General features: G+C 39.3%; 1 protein-coding gene across 1 annotated transcript in view; it reads left to right on the forward strand.

Annotated features, from left to right (window-relative positions):
* The first annotated feature begins 6,380 nt into the window (after nt 1-6,380).
* Nucleotides 6,381-25,001, forward strand: part of snta1 (syntrophin, alpha 1) — a 30,516-nt gene continuing 11,895 nt past the window's right edge. The window contains exons 1-2 of the mRNA XM_040007769.1: nt 6,381-7,017; nt 13,217-13,402. Of these exons, the coding sequence (XP_039863703.1) occupies nt 6,735-7,017; nt 13,217-13,402 (469 nt within the window). The 5' untranslated portion in view covers nt 6,381-6,734. The remainder of the gene's footprint in view (nt 7,018-13,216; nt 13,403-25,001) is intronic.

Below are 25,001 nucleotides of genomic sequence, written 5' to 3' on the forward strand. Positions count from 1 at the left end.
TTTCATCCATTGTTTTAGTCAGCTCCTCCAAAATTATCTCCTTTTTTTTGTCTGTTCCCTCAGCTTTCTTTTTACAGATCCACCCTCCTCAGCTATTTTCTTTTTGCGATTATTTACCTTTACCAATTTTCCTCTATTATTTACACACCTCCTCTAGTCTCCTCCTGTCATCCCTGACAGCTGACAGGCCAGACCCTGCCTGGTGGTGACACTTCACCCACGCCGACCCAAGCCAGATCACTTGTCCATGTGTAAGCCAGAGCCAGGGCCAAGTCCAGGATTTCTACTGGGGTGTGGAGGGGAGGCTGCAGAGGCAAGCAAGATGGCCCTAGTCATCATAATCATTCATTGCCTGCCGGTCCTTCTGTCCTTGGCCTCCTCCCACTCTTCATGCTTTTTTGTCATCCGCATGTCAGGGCCACAAGGCACGCGTATCAGCTGAGCCCAGGATGGTCAGAGTCAACGGGGTCAGGTGGCAGACGCTTGGTTAATTCCTCTGAGACCACAAAGTGCTTGTGTCAACTCATACAGACACTGAAATACACAGATAAAGACAAACAGACATGCATTTGCATAGACACACATGCACCGCATTCAGTACGCAAAATAAGGCAGGCTCTATATAGACCATGATGTTAGAGAAGCTGATTGGGGGAATGGGGTGGGGGTATCAAATAGATAGATCAGCATTAAGAAGGAGGAGGGGAAGATTATAAACACACGAGCAGATGGAGAGAGATATATTCCTATTATGTAGATCCGTCTAACCCTCAGTGTGGTCTCCTCTCCTCCGCATGAATGTCTCATCCATATATACCTTTACATTATTCAGGAGGTTTTAATGAGAGTAACTAAATATTGCGGTGATTGTGGTTGCTGGGTTGTTTAGATGGCAGAAGGTGGGCCACAGGTGTACAAGCCTGAGACTTATTCTTCTGTTTGACCTCTCATTATCACCCCCAAATTCATTCATTGTTATCCTGTGTCCTTGGGTGTTTGGGAAGCAGGGCGGTATGTCTGTCTACTGCTGTCTGTTCACAGCACAGTCTGTCATTCATTTTTAAGAATAAATTATTCCATATTTTTAATCTATTATTATCTCCTCATCTGTCTGTCTGCTTCAGCTTATCCATCTGTTTTCCTGCCTTTTGCCCCATTTTTTTTTTTATCTTTCTCCTTTTTTTGCTCATTTTAAGAACATTTTTAATGACTTTCAGGTGCTTAAAAATAACATAATTCCCAGTTGCTCTGCTAGATGAAAATGCCACAACCATCACTCATCTAAATGATATCTATCTATATAGATGTCCTTAGGATAGGATAGGATATCTATCTATCTATCTATCCATCCATCCATCCATCCATCCAGTAGCCCGTCATGGATGGCTTGATGAGAGGTCTGGTCTGTTGTTACAGAGGAACAGGTGGGGCAGACTAAACAGTCAGCACAGGGTTGAAATGAACACATACACAAAACACACACATGCAAGCTGCAGGGAGGCAGGCTGTCAGCCGCTCAGACACTAGTCCATATGGTAGACCTCTGGAGCTGTTGCCCTTAGCAGAGTAGGGGAGGGAAGCAAAGATGCTTGGAGGATGGCAGGAGAAGGCAGAAGGATGCAGGGGGACGTTGAAACTAATCAGTAGGGCTCCCCAACTGTCCACTGTCTTTGGGGAGTTGAGATATGCATATATGTGACTGACTGAACTAAGGGTGCAGAGATGATAAGTTGGGGGGTTGTAGTCTGTTTGTCTGCTTGAGTGTGTGTGTGTACATCCATCCATTCATTTTCTTAACCGTTTATCCAACTGTGGACATGGGAAGGGGGCTGCATTCTGTCCCAGCTGGCGTTGGGTGAGAGGCAGAGTACCCCCTTTACAGGTTATAAGTTATGTGAAAATAATGCTTTAAGTTCTTAATTTGATTTCATTTATTTAACATAAATACAATACATATTCTAGTGTTTTAAGCAATTGTTAAATTGAAATATATAAAAAAAAATAGATAGAAATAATGATCTAGCAATTTTCACATGTGTTCTGTATATACAAATTGTGTTTGTAGTTTGTTGTCATTATTATTCAAACGTATTGTCTTATTACTTAAACAACAACAAGAGATACAACAGTCTGATGTTGTTGAGAAGTGCTATAGGGTAATGTTAGTTGTCTTCAGCATAGCAGAAAACCAGTCTGCCTTGACCTAGACAGAAATGACGTTTATAGATCATTAACATGTTAAACTTTTATTCAACTTACATTTAGTCATATATATTTATATATTAGTTTGTTTTTGTTTTTTTAAATTTATGTTAGCAAAGATAAAATTAAATACATTGTCAACTACACATACAGCCACCATAGATAAAGTTAATGGAGAATGCTCAAATCCCTGTTCATGTTATTGATTTTTTCCAAGAAATATTGTTTTTGTTTTTTTAATGTATCATATAGTCATTTTAAGCGTTTAAATAAGGTTTTTTTTTATATTTAAATGAAAATCTTGTGTTTTATATCCTTTATTCGATCATTCTTGATTTTTACATGCAAGCCCAATATAACTGCTATTAGGTTTATCAGCAATGACATACAATCATGCAACGCACTCTATTAGTGCAAATCATCATTCACCGTTTTGGTTGTTTTTCCTGTACATTACAGAAAACAGATTTAATTTCAGGTCCTTGACTTCTTGCTGACTTAAGCTCTAGTGTAATTTGACGGTGCTCAGTATTGGTTAAATCCTGCAAGGACAATGGTGAAATATGATGTCATCCTACACTACTGTAAATGCGAGCACACTTGCAAACAAGTCACTACTTTAATGTGCACAATTTCAATACTATATATGACTAGATCCACTCCAAACAATCCAATCAGTTTGGTTTTTTGTGTGTGAGAGATCCTTACAAATCCTGCTCTTCCATTCAGCTAAGCTTTGCAAATATATTAAGCTGTGCTACTGTGAAAGAGAGGCCGGCCACCTGCCACTTACATCCCAAATAGACCAACAGATGCATAGACCGGAGGTCAGATGGTCAACCACTTGTCATAATGCTAAACATCACCATGTAGACCCACTTCTTAAGTCAAGCACTGTTGTTGAAGTCTCCCATTCATTTTTGCTGTGCTATTTATATGTGTGCTTCTATACATGTGCTAATTAGTACAAGGACGTATCCTTTTCTAAACAAAAGCGTGGACAAAGGAGGATAAGGTTTATGGGTGGAATGAGAAAATGTGACAATAAACTTCATATAAATCATTTGTTTCATTAATTATGTTAAATGTAGCAAGGGTAACTGAACCTCAAACCACACTGGCTATGTATAAAAGATGGGTACCCAGCTGTTTGTGGACTATATCATTTACGGACCCTTGGGTTGTTTAAAAACAACAACAACAAAAAATGCAAACGAGGAAACAACGCTTTATTTATACAAGAGCTTAAAGGTGGGTAATTTTTACCTAATGCCAGCACCAACTAGTTTGGTTAGGCAGGTGGATCTGTAATTCACTGTGATTTTGAATGGGGTGCTAATTTTAGATGTTGAAAAACAGGTTTAAAATATACTTACTGGAGAAACTGAATAGCCATTTCCTTTAGGCGACATGTTTATTGTTTTGGGGATTTTCCGCCTTCTAGAACAGGAAGATTGGGATGACAATCCTACATACCCTGCACACGTGAGCTGGAACAGAACCAAACCCAGGCCTCTGAGCTGAGGACAGACTTTTCTACATGGGGTACACACTCTGACAGGTGAGCTACAGGTGCTGTTCTTTTGTGCGCTCATTGGTTGAACAGAACAGGACACTGCCGCTTGGCTAAAACAAGCTCCGATACTGGACCGTATTTCTACCTCACAAAATCATAGCAACTGGCCAATAAATCCATTCGTTCATTAACCATTAATTAATTAAATGCCACATTGTACACTTGCCATAGAGTGGTTTCATCATAGTTGTGTCTTTTTTATTAAAAACAGTTGCTTGCTGTTGCTGAAAACAACAGGGTTGATGTGATAGCTGAGTTTGTATGACTTATTTGGAAACACAGGAATCATCTGACTTCACTTTAAATTTGAAAATCCACATTTTTAACTGCAAGACTATGTTCCCATCACATCTATATAATATTAATGGATACGATGCCAATAAAAACAAGCTCCATCTTGTATGTTCATAAACAGTATAATTGTTGTATCTTTAGTATTTCCAAGTAAACCCTTTGTCTTTACTTTAAAGTGTCACCCCGGGCAACTGAAATGTCCAAATGATAGTTGTGATTGGGCTGCACAGCTTGGGTCCAATATTTGTTTATATTATCTAAATGTATTTATTTATTTTGCTCTTTGAGTACCATGTGGCATTAATTGCCTACAAATCCATGAATACTAATAGACATATGGTTGGATATGAACTAAATAATCAAAGGGTAATCCTGGGACAGGCTGTGCTTGTTTAATATCAGTTAATGACGCAGTAATTGCATTTTAACCTTATACATATGGCCTATACTTTATAACTGCAAAATGTGTTTTCTTTAACAAGACTGTAGTAAAGTCTGAAATATTTTCTCTTAATTCAGCTGTTTTTACTGTTTATTATTTCTATCACAGTGAAAACCTCATCGCATAACAATCAGAAGCTGTTCCTAGATTTTTTTTAAAGTACTCTATAGGACATGTGGGAAATCTTTGTTATTTAAACAGATTAGGTTTCCGGTGTAGAGGTAATAGAGCCATTTAATCACTAGAGGGAGACAAAAGATTTGAATCTAAGCTTTGAAATTCCCTGTTGAATATTTAGTGTGAAGCTGAGCCATGGTCTATGACTTAAAAAACAAGTTGTTAGAAATAAAGTTGTTACATCAATATTCACTACAGTAAACATGAACCGATTAGAATAAAGTAAGCGTTGATATTTGAGTTGATTAGCTACTTTAGAATTATAAAGAAATGTTGTTGACAGATGAGAATATTTAGAGCATCTGTGTGGGTTTAGAGGAATTTTCAGTCAAAGCTCCAAACTTGTTTTCATTAAGGGAGCAACTGCCTCTAAACAGCCCACCCGGAAGAGTGTTTTCCAACACTGAGTGCTGGGACTTCTTTGCTATTTCACCTGCTGTGAAGCAGATGCAACACAGGCTGCCACACACACAGCTGAAGGGCTGACAGATACCTTGCCGATGCAACAGAGCATAGGAAATGAGGACTGCTTCATCAGCTTGTTTCAGTGACTCCTGCATGGTCTTAATGTCTATGCTGCACAATTAAGTGCACCTCTGCTGAGTCACCACAACAGTGCAGTACTTATCCACGTTGAGTTTCTGTCAAGACCGAGACTGAACGGCTTGGCTTATTACTCCTGAAATCATGGCATATTAGGAAATAGTTCAAAATAGTTATTGCATTTTTTTCACATTTTTCATTACATATTTACTACTCACTACTAAATGAAAAAGAAAACTGACAGCCAGAGTAGATTTCTGCAAATTACAAAAGAAATGGAAAGCATTGCTAAACAGTTTGAACTGAAGAAATGAGGAAGGAAATAAAATAAATCTGAAAAATATTTTAGTTTGAACTGGAAATTTAAACATGAAAATTGTGGACTGAAAAGAACTGAAATTCCACTTACTGGCACTCGTCTTCAGCATACGCAGGATTGTTTTGGGTTTTTAACTGAAACACCATGAGTTGCATTTTTGGCAGTAGCCCCGGTGGAATCAGTTTACTAATCTAAACCACGATTCTCCCTTCTATCTGCAGAAAATTTCAAACACAAACAACAAAGTTTTCATGTATTTTTTTAGCCCATTTCTTCACTGTCATGGAATTCCCAGTCTGGGAGATGAGGTCGTTTGGTCTTGGTCTGTATCCAGTATTGATTCATCCTTTGCGATGCTCAAACACCACGCTGCCAACTCATTTGGTACCTACTGGAGAAGAGCTTTGGGCTAATCATGCTTTGTACAACATCTTACTGGTACGTGTCTGGTTTTAACAACATTTACTGGTTATTTGGTTATTTGGTTACTGACCAACTTTAACTATGCCTCAGCTGCTGCAACAGGGCATCGGGTCATGGTACTGAGGGGCATTGTGGCCTCTTTCAGTTCCTGTTGTCCTGAAACCCATTTTGAATAAGAGCTAATAAATATAATTGTTCTGATTAACGTGCAGGCTTCTTCATGGTAACATCACACCCACTGTTTTCTGTCAGCAGAATTCAAGCCGAAGATGCTTAGTGGGTGTCATTCCTGATATAAGCTCTCTTCAATAGAAATGCGTTTCTGGACTTGAAAGCATATCGATTTTGTTTTCCTTATTGCAGAACTTATATATATATATATATGCGCAGTGATTTTGCGCGTTTTGGGCACACTGGAAATGAGATCTGTGATCTGAGGCTGGGTGTTGAAATACACTCGAAATAAATAATGAATCAAAAACTTAATTATGCGTGGCTCAACCTCACATTGCTGATTAACGGATGGGCTGAACAAGAAGCTCTTTGAACTTTGAGTGTGTGTCAACACCGCTGCTAATCGCATCGCCCTCAATTAACTTTACTTAGCCTACTACTGGATAAACCTCTTTTGGAGGAGGAGAAAATAGAGGGAGGGAGGGGGGTTCAATGTGTGTGTCTGCATGCCCCCTACCACAGCCCTCTACCCCCTCTTACAGGACTGCCAGCCCGTCTAGAGTTATTCCAGGAATGCGTTGAACATGGCTGCCGCGATGAAGGCGCAGAAAACGGGACTGCTGGAACTTCGAGTGACCGTGGACCGCTGGATCCGGGTATTGGCTACACTTACCGAAGATAGTCTCACGTTAAACCCCGGCGAGGGCACCGAAGAACCCGCGAAGCCAAACCCGAGTCCCGCCGGTGCTATCAACGGAGACCCCCCGAACCTCAGCTCGTCCCCGGTCCCGGAAACCATCACCAACGTGAAGCGCACGGTGCGAGTTACCAAGCAAGATGTTGGCGGGCTCGGTATCAGTATCAAAGGTAAGGTAGTTTACGAAAGTATCTTAAAGATAGCTAGCTGCATGAACGGCGAGTTACTGTCAGTTAACACAAGTTTTGACTACAGCGTACCTTCTGTCACCCACCGCGAAAACAGCGGCCAGTTAACTTGCCTAACTTCAACAATGTGCAACAATTCTCAGAAACGTGCGTAAAATGCAACTTTTCCGCGATTTGCTCTATGACAAATATCCGTTCGTGTTATAACTCACACGTATAGGTCCGATGTTAGCGCAGAAAAAACGACAGCTGTGATTTTCTCAAGCTGTTTCTCTCCTCAACAGGGAACCATTTCAGTGCACCACAGTACCGGTAATTAGTTCGCTACTGTCATGTAACGTTGGGTTCCACCGTGTGCCCCCAAACAAACACAAAAAATAAACACTAGTTTAAATAACTTGGATAATTGAATTGAGAGAAATCAGGAAATGGCACGTGATTCTGTTTAACTCGATTTGGGTTTTAAAAAGTTTCCACAAATCCCCGAATACTTTCCGTAGATGCTTATTACCCAGCAGTGTCGACACCAGCAGTTCATTTAAACATATTTATTTATGGACTACAGACACCAAACAAAGCAGGTTATAAACCTGAATATTATGCGTTATCAACCAACACTCACATACACAAATGTGTCATAAGTTTTATTAGATCTAACTTCTGATTATGAAGCTGTAACACCAATAAATATATGTGACAGAGTAAAATCCACGCTCTACAGAGTATTTTAGGTGGTTCAAAGACCTTTTTGGCTGTTGAACTTTGCTTTTGAATGAGCAAACCGAAGTAGACATGGACACAGAGACCTCTACTGCACATAGTGGCCACAAGAATATTGTTTCTACAGGGACTTCTCAATGAAGAAAGGTTGTAATCTCTCCATATTTTACCAGCAAAGCCTGCATACCTGCCATGTGTTTTGCAGCAGCTGATAAAAGACTTTTCCTTGTCCTGCTTCCACGAAAATAGCCTATCTCTGTGGGGATCTCAAACTGAAGATGATTAGGAAGGTTGAGCAGTGGGGTGCTATGTAAATATAAAAGATAAAATGGACAGGAATGTGATAACAAAGTTTTAGGAATGTTTTGGATTTTATTATATTTTATAGACGGACAAATATTACAGCTTTTGTTCTTGAAATTTAGTAGCAACTGATAGATTTACACTTTTTCTTTTTACACAGCTTGCTCTGTGTCTTTATATTGTCTTTATAATTGAAACAGTAATTAGGTGGTCATTTTCATATTCTTGCCACACACAGTGGGGTTCCGCCTGCTTGGCTTTAACTAGAATTGTTTGAGGTTATTGTGGTGAACTTATGGTTCTTTTGTGCAACTTAAATAAACACTGTTTGTTGCACACTGATGTATTACATACTGTGTTTCTTATTTTGCTTGGGTCGTGATAAATGCAAATGCAGACCCCACAATTCTCGCCTAAAAAGTCAGCTTTCTAAATTCAGATTTTCCTGGTGGTGTGTTGTAAATATGTACTGGAAGAGTTTTCCTAGAATTACATATAAAAATAAAAATCTCATTAGGTTTCTTGCACAGTCTCAATAAATCTAATTATATTTTTTAATCATAACCCCTGTGTGATGACATGTATCATATCAATGAATTATTGTCAGTTCACAACCTTAAGTCACCTTGTGTTGTAAAGCATGGGCTGCCAAGGCAGTAAAAGGTGTAATAAATAACGAGCATGGATCTATAAGCAGCATGTGTGGGTATAATTGCATGTGTGTGAGCTGTAGCTTCCTCCTGGCAAGTTTGTCTTCCCAGGTAATCACTTGGCGATTGGTTGATGTAAAGTGTCGATTTGATAGATAATTGTAAACTTGCATTATTGTCATGTTGCAAAGATGGCTCATCATTGTAGCTGCTGGTGACATCTTAATTTTTAGTCCCCCCCCGCAATTCCCAACAACAACAAAACAAAGCCAAACCCTAATGACATAACTGTGATGTCCATCTGTGGAAATGGGTGGGTTTGAAAATCAGACAGCATGTTATTAAAACCAAATCATAGCTAGAAGCCTTTTGGCTTGACATTGTTGTGATGCTGGATGTTCAGAGGCAGTTTTGGGAGGAAGGGTATACAAGATTGAAAGTGAAAGGTGCAGGCAGAAAGAGCAGGCCAAACATGAAACGGTATATGGGACAAGAGGTCAAAGAGGTGAAAAGAGTAAAAAGAAAAAAGAAGCAGGAAGAAAAAAGTGTCAGAAACGCAGGGGGAAACAAATGAAAGAACAGAGAAAAACTTGTAGGCTAGTTGACACCGCATTGCGAACAGCTGAGAGAAGCAGCTCACAGCAGTCAGTTGTCATTGGCTAAAGATGAAAGCTATGTGGCTGGGAGTGGAGTACTCCACTAGTGTTAATTTTAGGGAGCCCACCCCAGCTTGAGGAAGAGTACGGAGGCAACTTTAACTCACGTCTAAATTTAAGAGGGGAGGCATGGAATCTAGACTCCAGGTCTCTGGACAGGCAGAATGGTAAAAGTTTGCGTGTCTCTGCAGACATTTTTCCTTCTTTGGAGCCACTGAGGTGCACGGTCCGTGCATATAACCACAATGACAGTCAGAGGGAATGCTACTTTGAGAGAAGGCAGTTGGTGAACAGTACCATAAAACAATTATTTCACTTTAAAACCATCCCAGACTTTGTTTGAATAGTCCCTATGTGTTGAATTCCAGTTGGGTGGGCCAAATATTATGAAACCATGTTTTGGTTCCTGAAACTCTTATAACAGACCGACTCATACTTTTTCCAGACATTATTTTTGTCAGGCAGCAAGACTCAAGTGCAACATTGCATAACAAAAATATTAATAAAATTGCATTAGGAATATGAATCCACAATACTTTGAAGTTTTGCTTTGACTCTATATATTGTTCCAGCATTGTGTGAATTAAGCTGATGACAGTTGAAGTGCAGACGTGCAGATTTTTTGATGATGAAGAAGCATTATAATAAATAAATTAGATACACAGCACTATTATACCATTTACTAATCTGCCATAAGAAGCTTCTGTGGCTCCACCCTGTCTGTACCACTGCCACCCACCTTATATTTGATTGACAGATTCCCAGCTGTAGATGCTGAACTGTATTTGACATGAAATGCACCTGCAAGAATGGTAGGAAGGAAATAAAGGTTTGTGTGGGAGTGGCAGACATATTAATGGTTATTTTTTAGAACAATATGTCAAAAAATGTTTATTCTGCAATCATTCCAGTAAGTGGTATTTCAGACTTGAGGGAAACTTCAGACTCTCTTGGGAATTTCCTCTCTCCTCCAAGGTCAGGCTTTATAATGTAAAGAAAGTGGGAAAAAAAATTTTTTTAACTGTTCCTTAAAGGTTTTGTCTCCTCATTGATTCAAATGTCTACTCTCTAAACGTGCCCCCATCCTTTTCTCTGCCAACGCTAAGTGTTTCTGACACCCTCCTCATCATCCCCTGGATACTTTAGCCCTTTTTCAGACTCACACTCTTTACCATAAAACCGATGACCTCCAAACTTGTTGGCCTTATGTCTAAACGAGCTTCACTTTTTTTTTGTAAAAGTCATGATCTCTATCTTTCTAGGCCAGGCCGAGTAACATTTAAATATAACTTTATTAACGACACAAGTTTGAACTGCAGTCACATTAGCGGATAGCGTAAGGTTACCACTGCTGTCTGTCACATGCTGGTATGCTGAGCAGCACACACTGAGACGTTGCTCTTGTAGACAATGGCATGTTCAAAAGTGTTGCCACACTTGAGTAGAGCTTATGCTGACAATGCTTGTCTCCTTTTTTTATGGTAGAAAGCACTGGCTCCGTCATTGCCTTGGGCATGTCTGAATGAACCTGTGTGGAACATTAAAGTGATAGTGACCTATATCTGAATGCCGCCACTTTAGCAGACTAATGAAGCCATTAATGTTACATTCATCATGTCTGAAAATGGCTTTAGAAACCAGTATCACTATATCCTAGAAACTCTCTTGCCTACTGTGCAACTGCTGTACTACATTTGAATCCTCTGTTATATGCACTGTGTTATCTTGAGCTATATCAATCCATATCAGCTTTAATGAAGCCTTATTGTATGTTCACTCATATTGTCTGCAGTCGTTGTTGCAACTCTGTCCATTCACAACAATTCTGTTAGATCTTCCAGTATTAATTATGTGGTTGGATTAGCTTATTTACTGTTATTATTCAGTTTTGTACAAGAGTGTAGTTACTTATTTAAAGAATGTAATGAGTTGGGGCTATCTTGTGCCTGTTACCTCATGAATAAAATGTTAATTTAGCGGTATATAACATGCTAGGCCATGATATGTGTGTGTGTTCCTCCTTGGGTCTTCTGCAAAAGTCTGAGGTACTGCACAGAATCTTAGCTGTTCCTAGGACTGCACTGGACTTAGACCCCTAATGTTGTGCCTGTAATCTGCTGGAGCCACTCTTCCAGTTACATCTCCTAATGCTCCTGTTACCACTGGGACTATTATGGGCTTTACCTTCCACATCTGCTCCAGTTGTTCCCTGCTACTTCTCTGTTTTCTTGTGCTCCCTTTTCTCATGTTGCTGTCCCCTGGGGCTGCCACATCTACGACCACTGTGGTCTTCTGCTCCGTGTCAACCACCACTATGTGTGGTTGGCTGGCCAGCAGCTGCTTGAAGTCCCACAGGACCTTAGCCTTGTTGTTCTCAACCACCTTCTGTGGTGTCCTCCATTTGGGAGTTGGGTACTTCTAACCCATATGAGGCACAGCTGTGCTTGCACACTATCCCAGCCACTTGGTTGTGTCTCTCAGTGTACACTGTCCCAGGTTACATCTCCTGCACCTTCCTGGTCCTGTTGACTGTGGCCTGTAGATCTCCAACGTTGATAGTAGAAGTCTCTCACACTCCATATACAATATGCAATATCCATTTACAATGTCACCCACTAAAGAAAAAACTGCAGTATTTTTTTGTATTGTAGTATAGTGAAGTCTATCATTTCTACCAGTTAGTTGTATCTACTTACAACCACAAAATACTCTCTTAGAATGACTCTTATAGGCTTATAGGCAGATAACATGGTATCCAGCTACTTTGGCTTCTGTATTTGTTGTTGGTTCTTCAGCTCCTTTTCAAAATGGCATTAATTAAACATAAACCTTAAAAAATATACCTAGCAGTATTGATAGTCATGCATGTTACTTAACTGTCCTGTGACAAATTCCCATATCTTTTTTAAGATTTAAAATAATTACTCAAGTTTATAAGTTTAGTTATTTTTTTATTAAACATTTGATGATATACATAAAAGATAGCATCACCAACAAAGCTTTAAAACCCACATTAACTTATCTTTTCTTTAAGCTTTCTGGAACACCCTCGTTAATTCAGTGACTGAGTCAGTGAGGGCCACATATTGCCTCTGATTATACATCTATATGATGCTATGGTGCTCAGAATAGTGGATAAGTTCATCGTCCTGGTGGCGTGTGTAGAAGTTTTGATATTTTTAAGAATACTACATTGGGCGTCCAAAGAAATTTGCATGATAAAAATCCTCGCAGAGGGATCACCCAGAAGAAATAGCAAAAAAACCCAAAACACGAAAAGCATTTTATCGTCTTTAAGACTATTTCTCACTAGCCTGAAGGCCAAAGTCCATCTTTAAGCTGACATTAACGATGATATTTCACATGAAGTGCGGAAGCCCACCACAAGAGTTACAGCGCATCCATCAGCTTACTAGTTGACCTTCATTGTGTGACAAAGAGACAAAGGGAGGGAGAGTCGGAGACACAGACCATAGTACAGTAGGTCGATCACTGTCTCCATCAGTTTTTATGTGCTCTTTTAACTGCAGTTTAGGTGACTAATGTTAAGGTGATAAGGGACAGAAACTGTTTATTTCATATTTATAACTACCAACCAGCCACACACTTTTTTAGTTTTATCACTCAGCTCTAACTTATACCTTCTGGTGTGAAGTCACAGTGAATTTAAGGGCATTTTTATCAGTGCTTTATTTACCAGCGTCCAAGAAAACATATAATTTGATTTGCTTTATATACTGCCAATAGGCCGTTCAAATAGGAACTACCAAACTGCTTTGTGAAGCTAATTAGTGGTAAAAGTTGGATTTTTCCACATGATTTTTAACTCGATTTTCTTGTCTGATCATGCAGGTGGCAAGGAAAACAAGATGCCAATCCTCATCTCCAAAATCTTTAAAGGCCTGGCTGCTGACCAGACCGAGGCCCTTTATGTTGGTGATGCCATACTCTCGGTCAATGGTTACGACTTACGAGAGGCCACGCATGACGAGGCTGTGCAAGCGTTAAAAAAAACCGGGAAAGAAGTCATCCTTGAAGGTAAGATAGTTTTCATTTAGCCAAAAAAAATTAGAGTACATCCTGTGACTCTGACATTTTCTTCTTTGTCCAATTCAGTCTTTCTTTCATTGTTCTTCCTGCTGTGCGCCCGCTTTGCTGTTAAGATGCTCTAAAAAGTGACAGGATATTAGAAGTTAACTACAAAACATGCAAAGAAGAAAAACTCCTCGTATTGCCAAATGATATAGTCCTCAGGGTATTAAAGTACGTAAGTTCTTATATCTCATCCACCCTCTGTGCACCCCACAGCTCCAAATAGATACATAGGTAAAAATAATGAGAATGTTTGATACCTTGATATTCTTTATAGATTTTTCCAGACCTGATTCAGTCTTCCTCGAGGGTGAAAAATGACGAGCCGGGAGAGACGCTTCATTTAATCAAAACTTTGATCTGACTTCACCGGAAACATCCAAATAATGAGTTGAACTCAAACAGCGAGAGGAAAAGCCTCACTATTTAAGAATACTGTTAGGGCTCACACCTGTGAGCACCCCAGTATGCTAATGAAGCGTCTTTCGATAATATTAAACCGTTTGACACTGATACGAAGTTAGGTTCATGTCAGAACTACTGCAAACTCATGGGATCCGGCTGGCTTTGCATAGGAAGCTTTGTGGTGGAGTCAGAAGGTGTATTCCCGTCCTTTTATGCTCACTCATTTGTGTGAGATGCTGGAGCAAATGTACAATATCTCAGTCATTCTCTATTTCACTCTCAGTATATTCTTTCAGGGTATGTTCATGCATGGATGTAAATGTGACAGTCTGCCAGTGGGTGTAACACAACAAGGTGAATCTGAGATGTGAATCTTAATTGTGAAGACAGGGGGAAAGGATTAAAAACACTCTTTTCTCTTTCTAAATGATTGCTCAACAGGAATTTGGCATCTCCTGCCAAGCTGACACAGAAAGGACAGTGGTTGGTTCGAGTTGATATTATTCAGTGACGATGCTTCTCGTCTTCCAGATGAAAACCTAGTAGGTTTTTTTTAGATACAAATTTGAATAATTATGTATTTTCTATCCTAAAAAAACTGAATTTGAAGTTTGACACAGGTTATTGAATCGCTATTTTTCTATGACACAGAATTTCTCAGGGTTAACTGGCACAGTAGGGCAGCTTCAGCAACTTAAGTCAGCACAGGAGATACAAGTAGAGCTATAGCCAGGGGAAATCATTGCAAATCCCCCTGTCTTACTTGTCCACAGTCAGGCAGAAAAGTGTTGATATCAGACAGCTCAACCGGTGCTGCTGTGTGATCTGACATGTCAGGAATCATTTCATGGGTTTCCCTCCCCCCTGAGGACCCGGTAGAGGAGTGAGGAGGCAAAAGAGGCTCAGAGGCTCACTGAGGGGTATGTGTGCATGCACATTTTTGATGTTCTGCTGATGTATGTCTGTCTGACCAGGAGATGACTGGACTTCAGGATGCATATCTGTAGTGGAAATCTTGTGAGCATTTTACGGGAATAAAAGAAAACATCTTTAGGGTTGTGTGTGTGTTTTTTTTTTCTTTTCCTGCTGTAATTTTCAAGATTGCACCTTTATTTCAGGACTATTCTGTATCATGATAATGCTTGAAAATACCGATGACATAAAGTTCATGTACAGTGCTTATTTTGGTTTTGGCATTTTGTCAAGATACTCACAAACACAGTGAGAAGCAAGCTCCTTTTTGGCACCACTCTGGTGTTAAAGGTCAGGGTAGCACTCTCTTTTACACGTGCACAGCAACAAACACACACCACTGCTGTGCTCACGGCAGTTTTCAGCGCTCTGTTAAATTCATAACACAGACGGCCTTGACTGAGATCAAGGAGAAACGGCCTCCATCATATTAAAATATCTTGACTATATGAACAGTAACACTTGAATCTTTCAGATAAACCCTTTCACAACATTTACAGGAGTTAAGGCATATTAGACACCTGGTTAGCATTCTGTACCTTTGCTGGGATTTTTTTTCCGATCCAACTCTTTTGAAAGTCAAGTGATAAAATATTTTGTATTAAACACATATCTGCCCGCTCAGGTTAATGCAATTTGATTGCTACAGCAGCACATGTAGGGTATTAATGTCAAGGTCTGCTTTAGCAGTATAATCAAAGGCTTCAAGGACACTAGGTTTTTCTTTAATGATGTGCTAGCTTAAGGTTTTTCTTAAGAATTGTCTGTGTGCATAAAATTAGAACATTAAAAACAGGAAAATTGCTCATTAGGACCAGTTTTGTGAGGGGTTAAGCATTTCCAGCGGCACATATGTGGCACAGCTGGGTATGATTTTACCAGTGTTTACTTTATCGATTTATAATGAGTCACATGATTTTAAATAGGCCACACAGTTGCTTAGCAGCCAATAGTACAGGAAAAGGGCAACAGTGGGCAGCTCCCAGGTGTGACCATGAAGGTGCGTAAAGCCTCTCACTGTAAATAGGAATTTGTGAATATTCTGGGTTTTTTTTTTTGATGGAACACAATTAGAGCTGGCTTTCTTCACCTTACTTGTGGACCTTATATTATATTGTTGATGGAATATCAATGGATGCGTATGAGAAAGATAGCACATGGGGTGGGGGTATCAGATAAATATAGCAGGCCAGATGAAGCCATAAAAGCACAGCTGCCTTCATTTCTTCACAGCGACATTTATGGCCTGACTGCTTATGTGTGAGTGTGCGAACATGCGGTGTCTTTACCTGTGTGTGTGCTTCCGCTGCATCACAACCTGTTCTTTTCACATTTTCCAGTCACAGCAACAACTTTTAGGCTTAGGATCAGGAGGAATGATGAGATTTATATATGAGTTTTGTAAAATGTTAACTGTGAAAACATCATGGACCAATTAGGCATTGTTTGATGAAGTGAAGGTGTACAACTGTGATGTTTGCATAAATGACAAATGAGCAGCAGTTTGTCGTTACTGCTGTGTTTCTATCCATTCTTAATTTGGACTCTTACTGAAAATGCATCTGCCGTTGCAGCCAGCTCGCCAGCCAAGACAATGTGCGCATCCACTCCACTATGTACATGCACAGAGTTATAAAACTTCGTGTGTGTAGGTGTGTGAGTTCATGTGCGTGTGTGAGTCTGTGAGAGAGAGAGAGCGCGCAATACCGGGTGGAGGGTCGGAATAGTTTGGTGGGAGAATTGTTCCCTGGGCAACCAAGGTTTGACAAAAAGGACACAAACAAAGAAACTATAGTGCCACATAGAACACAAATTTCCACTATCACATAAACACACACACACACACACACAGAGGAAGGGAGGATAAAGAGGCTGCAAAGGACAGGTCAGGACATTGAGGCAAGTGTGAATGTGAAGGGGTGGGTTGGGGGTGGGTACATGCTGTCCATGTATCCAAGGTATCCCAGGAGTCAAGTTTAAGTTTTTTTTTATCGTACGGGAAAGAATGTAACACACCACAGTGAGAGCTCCCGTGATGAACAAGGTGGAAGGCTGCTTAGTATCTGTGCAGACATGAGCTCCTGCAGTAGAAGGTTAAACTCAGAAACAAGTACACAGGATTACATTTATTTTGAGCTTTCGTAATCGTTTTTTATACCTCGTTTGGTAAAGTCTAGTCATGCCTGCAACCCATGTCTGAAGTCCATCAGGACAGAGCCAGCAATGGCTAGGCCAAGTAAAGTGTCACAGTTAAGCCAAATAAACAGGCGCTAAAGATAATTAATGGTCACAAAACTGCCGAATTAGCTGGAGTCGCTCTCGACAGTCAACACTTTCTAGTGTAGTAGTAAAGATGGAGATTTATCAAAGAGGTCGAGTATCAATTTTGCAACTGAAGGAGAAGATAAAAGACAGTTTTCATTTTAGAGCATAAAATTTCAAGTGGGGATTATTTAAACTAATAATACGAATGTGATTTACTGAAGGTTTGTGGTAGGCAATTCAATGCAAGTTGTGTGTCATTAACAGTTGTTAAATGACAAAAACAGATGCCTGATATTGCTTTGATGTTTGCCACTAAGAGTTTATTTGGAATGACTGTGGGAGATGTTATCAGAATGACCACATAACTGAGGTGGATTGCTCAAAGCTTTGAGTGTGGTATCCTTTGGCTCCTTCCTGCAGTTTGTCATGGAGTCCTTATCCTGAATGATTAGAGCAGAGCTCCAATAATACAGGTCTTCTGATGAAACAGTATAGAACTTTACTGTTCTTATTAACATTTGACGTTATCAAGATACTGAGAGTCAGTATTAAAACAATTTTGTATTTTCTTTTTTTTGTTTTATGTTTTTTGTCACAATGAAACATCTGTGTGTCGTCATTCAGCAGCGTACATGGGAAGCTCTGCAACATCGCCAACAGATTTTTTCATTTCTTGTTTCGTAACTTAACTCTGTTATCACATCTGCGACATGCTATATGGATATATATGTCGAAATAAAAAAATGTATAGTGAGTGTTGGATTATGGTGGGTTCCTGAAAAAGTCCAAAGTTAAAATTTTGAGTTCCCATTTGGATTTTTCTTTGAGGAATGCCTTTTCAACCCAGATTTCCCACTAAAAAGTTGGAGCAGGCCGGCATACCCTGAGTTAGAAATTGCGGCAGTGAACATAAACAGTAGTAAAACTGTAAACCTTTGATCTGTAATGCCACTGTAGTGTATTTTTGACTCAATAAATAATCCATAAATAGATCATAGATCAGGCTCTGTCAGTGAACGGAAAAAATAAGCACTGCTCTGTATTGCTAGTCATACCTGAATTGCTCTCCCTTGCTACGGCTGACAAAAAATTCAGTTTTTCCTGCCGTATTCTGGAACGTCGGTCACTTTCGTGTTCCGCAAAATCTCAGCAAAAATCATTCCGTCATTAACACGTGCATGGGGCAAGATCAGTAATGTTTGGTGTTCTTTGACACATCCTACAGCTTTAGCACACACAGATTGCAGGTTTGTATGATAAAAATGTTTGCAATATTGCAGCTTTATTGTTAGGATAAATCCAGTGCTCTACCTGAGCTGCAATATTTATCCAGAGAATGGCTGTCTTACCCTGGAAGACCCCACACAGTCCCCAGTAATTTCTAAAAGAGAATTTCCCTTTCCATCAAAAGCGTATCAATTCTGCTTCAACTGCTGCTCATTGATCTGGATTGCCATGCTGTTTCTGGAGAGAAACACATGCCTAACACCTATGCTTACACTGTACTACCTTTCTTGGCAGATTACTTGCTTGCTCATTGGGTGCTCCTTTCTGATGAGTGTGCACTCTTCTTGGTAGAATGTGTTGGTCATTATTCAAATGAAATGCTTATGTATTTGTTTATAAATAAAGAATTCAGCTTCCACCTGCACATTTTTTTTGTGTGTCTGCAACTTTACGCTACTTTTCCCCATTTAATACATTTGGCCATAAAGCAGAGTGATGAGAGATGTGATCATTTCCTCATTTAAATAAGGAAAAACATGAATGGTCTTACAGCATACTTACAGTATGTCCTCAAAAGCATACAGATTCTCCTCAGGGGTCTTCAGTGTATTGTGCTTATTTGGACAAAGGAGAGATATCTAAAGTAGCTAAGAAAAGAATTTTAAAAATTCTATACCAGAGTATAGAAAAATTATTACCTATACAAGATGCGCTTGTCTGTAGTCTTAAATTGCTGAAATGTTCAATGTTTAAAGGTGCATATAAAAAGTACATTTTGGTCATGGTGTGATTCAAAGGTTTGTGCTTGTGTTTGTGCTTAATGTCAACCTGAGGTTCAGCAGAGTTGGAGATTCTGTGTGTTTGTGTGATTATGTGTACAGAGGGAGAATGAGGGATGGAATGAGACAAAGAGCTTAAGACACAGAGAATCACAGAGTTTCTTATGCCCATTTCTCAGGACACTTGCAGTTCTCTCTGTCCTGTCTTTTTCATTAGGGTAGCTGTTCTCTGGCCCAGTGCACGCATAGTCAGGGATTAAATAGGCTTAGTTATGGAAGCTCTATAGTTGCAGTCTTTCCTTTGTCTAAAATTATTTTAGCAGGAATGGTATATGTTTTGGACATGTCCTGTTAGTTGTATAAAGCATCCTAATGTCTGTTATCCCTGCTGGGAGGTTGGTTAGTTAAAAGCTTAGCTTCTTGGATGAGACGTGAAACGTCAGGTTAAAACAAATCTTAATTTCTTATTCTTGTAGGCTGTTTAGAAAAAAGTACAGCATTGCTAAACTTGATGACACGTACAAAAAATTTACTTTTCAAACCTTGTGATAAGTTGCATGATTAGGTTTCTTAATTGCATATATTTTCTTAACCACTTACCCGATTCAGGGTTTCAAGGTGGCTTGCAGCCCAAGAACTTGCAAGTAAGGTTAAGTGGCAATTCTAAATTAGCTGGATGTGAGACTGTCTCTCTTAGACAGACCTTTCTGTGGTGCATACAGCTTTTCCTCCAGTGTTAAATGGAGGAGATACTAGATTATACTAATTTATAATTATGTAATCTCCCACATTTGGTAACTTTTTGTTCCTTTAAATTCTTTGAAATATGTCAGTAAGATGCTTTGCCAAATAGGACATGTTCGGTCTGCGTAGGTTTAAAACATCTTTTATAGATATTTTTTTGTGGCCTTGCCCTGACTCTTGGCTGTGTGATGTTTGAGTTGGCTTTGTCAACACACTGTGGATTGTCTGCCCACGGGAGTGCAAGTAGAGTGCTGCAAACACACACACAGACAAACATAGACACTCAAATTCCTGGGTGTCACACATTTAGTCAACTTTGCAGATTTGTCCTGATTTAAACATCGTCATTGATGGCAGGCTATTGTGAACCATTTCCAGTATACTGAACAACGGTCGATGTGCATGTTTTTTCTGAACTGTAACTGCTAGCCAGCACCTTCTGTGCATTTCCCGTCAGTTGTTAATTTTTAGCCACACTGTGTAGCCAGTTGCACAGTGTGATGCTGTGTAAATGGCTACACATGTATCACATGTGCCAGGGACCAAGAGATAACTATCAGTGACGGCTTGTGTTGAGTCATGTGTTGCTACGCTGTTCAGGCTGTGCCTTTCATGCAGGCTGTATTTTGAATCTGAATCATTATGTCTCTTAAGATGAAGACTCAGTGAGCACAGTGTGTGCACATTTGACTGTATTTAATAAATGTGGCTCCATCATCCCCCCAGACCTAAGGGTATTAATACTTGCTATGAAGCTGTCAGATTGTGAACATCCAATATGCACAAACAGGAATATGTTTCAGGAGTGCCTGAGGTGAGACTTGATTTGAAGAGGTTCATTTGTGTTTGTGATAAGTGTTGGCTGAAGGATGCTTTGTCAGCATTCTCAACTAGAGCTAACTCCAAACTTAATCTCTCCAATGTCTCGCTCTCGCACGTTCACGCAACTCAGGCCTCTTTCTCTCTATGTATATTAAAATTTATGATGGAGAGTTCCCTTACATTATATGGCGAGTTTGTATTCCCGGTTTGTGCAATATGTGTCAATTGAAGAAGTGTATCCATATAATAACTTTATGGAGTAAACCTCACATGTTGAGTGTTGTTGTTAATATTTGACCTTGCGGATTGTAAAAGGCGGAAGCAAGAGATGCACTGCAGAGGTGGAGGAAGTCCTGACAACAAATTAAAATCTTGAATGTACAAAAATACGTTTATATCCTTCTTAATTCGTTCGAAGAACTAAATATACATCATTCAAAGAGATAAAAATCAAAATAGGACAGACTTCGAAGGGGAGTTCTGCGCGTGATCTACTAACAATGCGCTAATTTATGTACAGTACAAAGACGCAGTCATTTCATTTTAATAATAAGAAGCATTCTACCAAGAGCTGCACAAATTAGCTGCTAAAAATAATCTGATGAGGGAATGTGAGGCATGTTCTAACACAAATAATACATTGCAAGCCAAGGTTTCATGTATTTGTGCTTCTCTTTGAAAACAGTGTCACAATTCAGATAAATGAAAGAAAGCTGAAGGAGAATCAACATGTTTTTGATTAAAAAAAAGCCAAAACGTTCTCTTAGAAATTGTTCAGGACAGCGAGCGAGGTCCTGGAATGTGAGAATTAGGCAGAGCCTGGGATTTATCCAGAGCAGAGCTGCATTGCAAAACCTGTTACAAACAGTTTCACAATATAACCCTGAAATCTCTGAGGTAATACCTGTGTGTCTTTACACAGAGATACTTGTGTATCTGTGTGTGGCAAAACATTGTTTACAGTGTAATCTCAAGCTGTCCGTGTGTTAATGAATATACTCTGTGCCACATGTGGAACTGCATTCATCGTTGTTTGTTTTTCAGTCACATATTGTAGCATTCAGCTATTAACATGCTTACACGATGTCAGTAAAAGCTGTGTTGTAACAGACATATGAGACGTTTCCTGTTAACAGATCAATCTGGTTCATAACTGATCCAACACCAGAGAGAAATTAAAACAAAGTGCAAACCACTGTGCCCACTCCTCCCTCCCTCTGATGCTACACATTAAGTTAAGTTCATTTAAGCAGTTACCTTTTACTGGGTTTCTGGAGTACTGTGCATATAACCTCAAGATAAAACATCTCCTCTCGCTGAAATGTGACTATTCAGTTTAACCCTTACAATACATTTCAGAGGAGTAATATGGGTCCTTAACACAGGCTTGTATTGTATGATTTGGCAACACTTCAGATCACACCATGCACACAGAAATTCCTGTGTGTTGCAAACACTGTTTCATTTTATTTAATGAGTGAATGAAGGTTCTTATTCCATATCTGTGAATTTAAATGCATATATTTTTCTAATACTTTTTTTTTTTTACCAAATTAAAAATTAGTGTAAGCATGCAATATATTGTGTATTTGGCTCAATGATAAACATCCAATATATGATTGGTTCTTGTACTAGCATTCACAATAACATTGTGTATTTTCAACTAGAGTCTTTCCTTCTGCGATTTCCTGCCTGTATGGAAATCAATAAATGCCACAACTGGTGCTTTACAAACAGCAGGGCCACAACTGATCAAACTGAGAGCCTTTATACGGCACGCTACGTAGAAGATTTTTTGTTGACCTTTAACTGGGTTCCTGTTAAAGAGTATGTAATAGCCACTCTAGCTCTGGTTTTGTAAGTAGTCGCTTCTTTGGCTACAAACTGAACAGCTCAGTCGCTTTTAGAAGAATAATGAGGACCAGACTGAGTTACATTTTGCTTTGAGGGCTAAAATCATATTTCATATCTACAAATCAAGCTCTTCAAGGACATGTGTGAATATAGCCCCTCAAAGGGAGATACATACCATATAGTCTTTTTAAGCAAGGCCAGCAGAGATATATATTCTTGCTCTATCTTACTGTATTGATTTAAGTAGGGTTAGGCGAGTGATTTATGGAACATAATGACTGTGGAGAGTAAAGTTTTAAGCTTCTCATTGGGACACAGCATGCTGCTGGCTAAGATTATTCATTCCTTGTCTGAAAAAGTTTCTGTACAAGTTGAGATTCTGTTACTGAAGCAGCATATGTCTTAGCCCTCTTATCTATTCACACATGATATAATCTGTAAATAGACTGTACTTTCACATGAATTTGCACTCACACATGATTCTTTTCCCTTTCCCTGATCCAGAGATTGACCTGTGTGTTTTTTTTAGGACATGCTAGAAAGGTAGTGAGGGAGGCAGGTGAGATTTTCTTAATTAACACGTCCCGACTGCAAATTCTCAGGTGGTCTGAGCTGTGTCAGTCCAGTCAGCAAAGCGATCGTCTGTATTTCTGTGTTTTAGGTAATGTATTCATCTGGTGGGTGGCAGCAGATGCAGGATGGTCCCGTTGTTTGGAATGATCAGTTTTGTTCCTTCATCTGGAACTTGTGTCCCTATAACTACTTCTCTCCTAACTGGAGAATAATTTATGGTTCTATATTAATCCTAGTCTTATTAATTTAACTTTTCCTCTTTTTTTTTATTACAAATTTAAAGGAATATATGCACATTAATCTATTTGTGCAAGGGAATCAATATGCAAAATTAGTGCAAAAAGTAATTATTATTATTATTATTATTATATACAAAATGTTTATCTCTATCAATTTCATGGTTTCACTTTTCTTCCAAATGTGTGTCCTGCTGATTAAGATTTCTGATAATTCCAGTTCTCTTTCTAAGGGGTACAACTGACAGCATATGTGGGCAACCTTTGTTCAATGCAGACTATTACTTTCATAAAAAAAATAAATTATTAAACTTAACAGTATTGCAGTAAATTGCAGGATTCTCTCACTGAAACAACTGAAAGTAAAGTGCTGTGGTAGTGGAAAGAACTACAAATAATTAACTGAAAGCGAGTTGCTGTACACCCACGAGAAAACTGAAAATTGGCTGATTTCAGTCCCTGGTTTGTTGATTGGTGCATCTTTGCTCAAAGTGAATCTTTGGAATTGAAGCTATAATCACCCAAATAGTGTCAGAACTGAATGTGTGTGTGTTTTCTATGAATGTATATAGTTTGTAACACTGATGTGTTCTTAAGGTCTGTATTCAGCAAACAGACTGGTTTCTTATGCCAGTATAATTATTACTGTGATCATGATTCCTTTCCTTTTAACCTGGCTAATACACAGCTGTTAGATAATACTAGGACACGAGAAGGTGGGTTTGCTGTTGATGCTGTATTTGACACTTTCTGAAGAATAAATTGCACCTATCTAGTCCCCCAAATCTTTAAATGCTTACGTGGCACATGCATTAAATATGATAATGTGATGTCACAATAACTTTTCTTTCGTCCTGCTTCTGTTCTTAGTAGTTATGTATTGTAAAAGTGACAAAGAATTTTAGTACAGAAATATAAATGCTAATTCAGCATCGCTAAGATGACTCCGCTAAGACTGCTTTATGAAATGCAAATAAATTTAAACGACCCTTCTCAGAGCTGCAAACTTGCTGCCACTGTCCATTATTATATTACTCTCTTGCAGCGAGTGTTAGAAATGGCTGAGGAGTCTAACAGACTGGATGCGATCAGACACCAGTAGTAGTGTAGTTCTGTGGTAATGTGTGGTGTTATGTGGATTGTTCTGAATCTCTGTGAGTAACCCTGCCATGAAACCTCTAACGCTGTGGACACAAAGCTCGGGTCCTTTTTCCTTCAGAGCTGCTGGCCCGTAAGGACATTGTGCTTACACTCAGCAAGGGAATGGATTAACCAGTTAAATAACATAGCTTTATTAAATCACAAATCTCCAACAGGCCCTTTCTCCCTCAGTGTCATCAAGTTTACTTAACAAGCCCTCTCTGAACCCTCTGCCCCGATTCTAGGCCCCTGTTAAATTGGTGGCCCACTCTTTGTGTCAGTCTCTTACTTCACTACAGGTTTAAATTCCACTGAACTGTCTCACAGCATCGTGCCCCATTGCCATGGTGGGGATGGAGTGGGAGATATTTACTTTTATTATTCACAATAAATGTGTTTTCATAATCGTTGGAAGCTAAAATTGCACATTTGAGGTGGAAAAATAGTTTGTGTATACTTTATAAATGGATGAGTCTTTTGCCTTTTAGGCAGCAATCATTAGCAAAAGAAAAGTGAACATTTGCCACC

Source organism: Simochromis diagramma, unplaced genomic scaffold (assembly GCF_900408965.1).
Source record: "Simochromis diagramma unplaced genomic scaffold, fSimDia1.1 OVJJ01000320.1, whole genome shotgun sequence".
Taxonomy (NCBI): Eukaryota; Metazoa; Chordata; class Actinopteri; order Cichliformes; family Cichlidae; genus Simochromis; species Simochromis diagramma.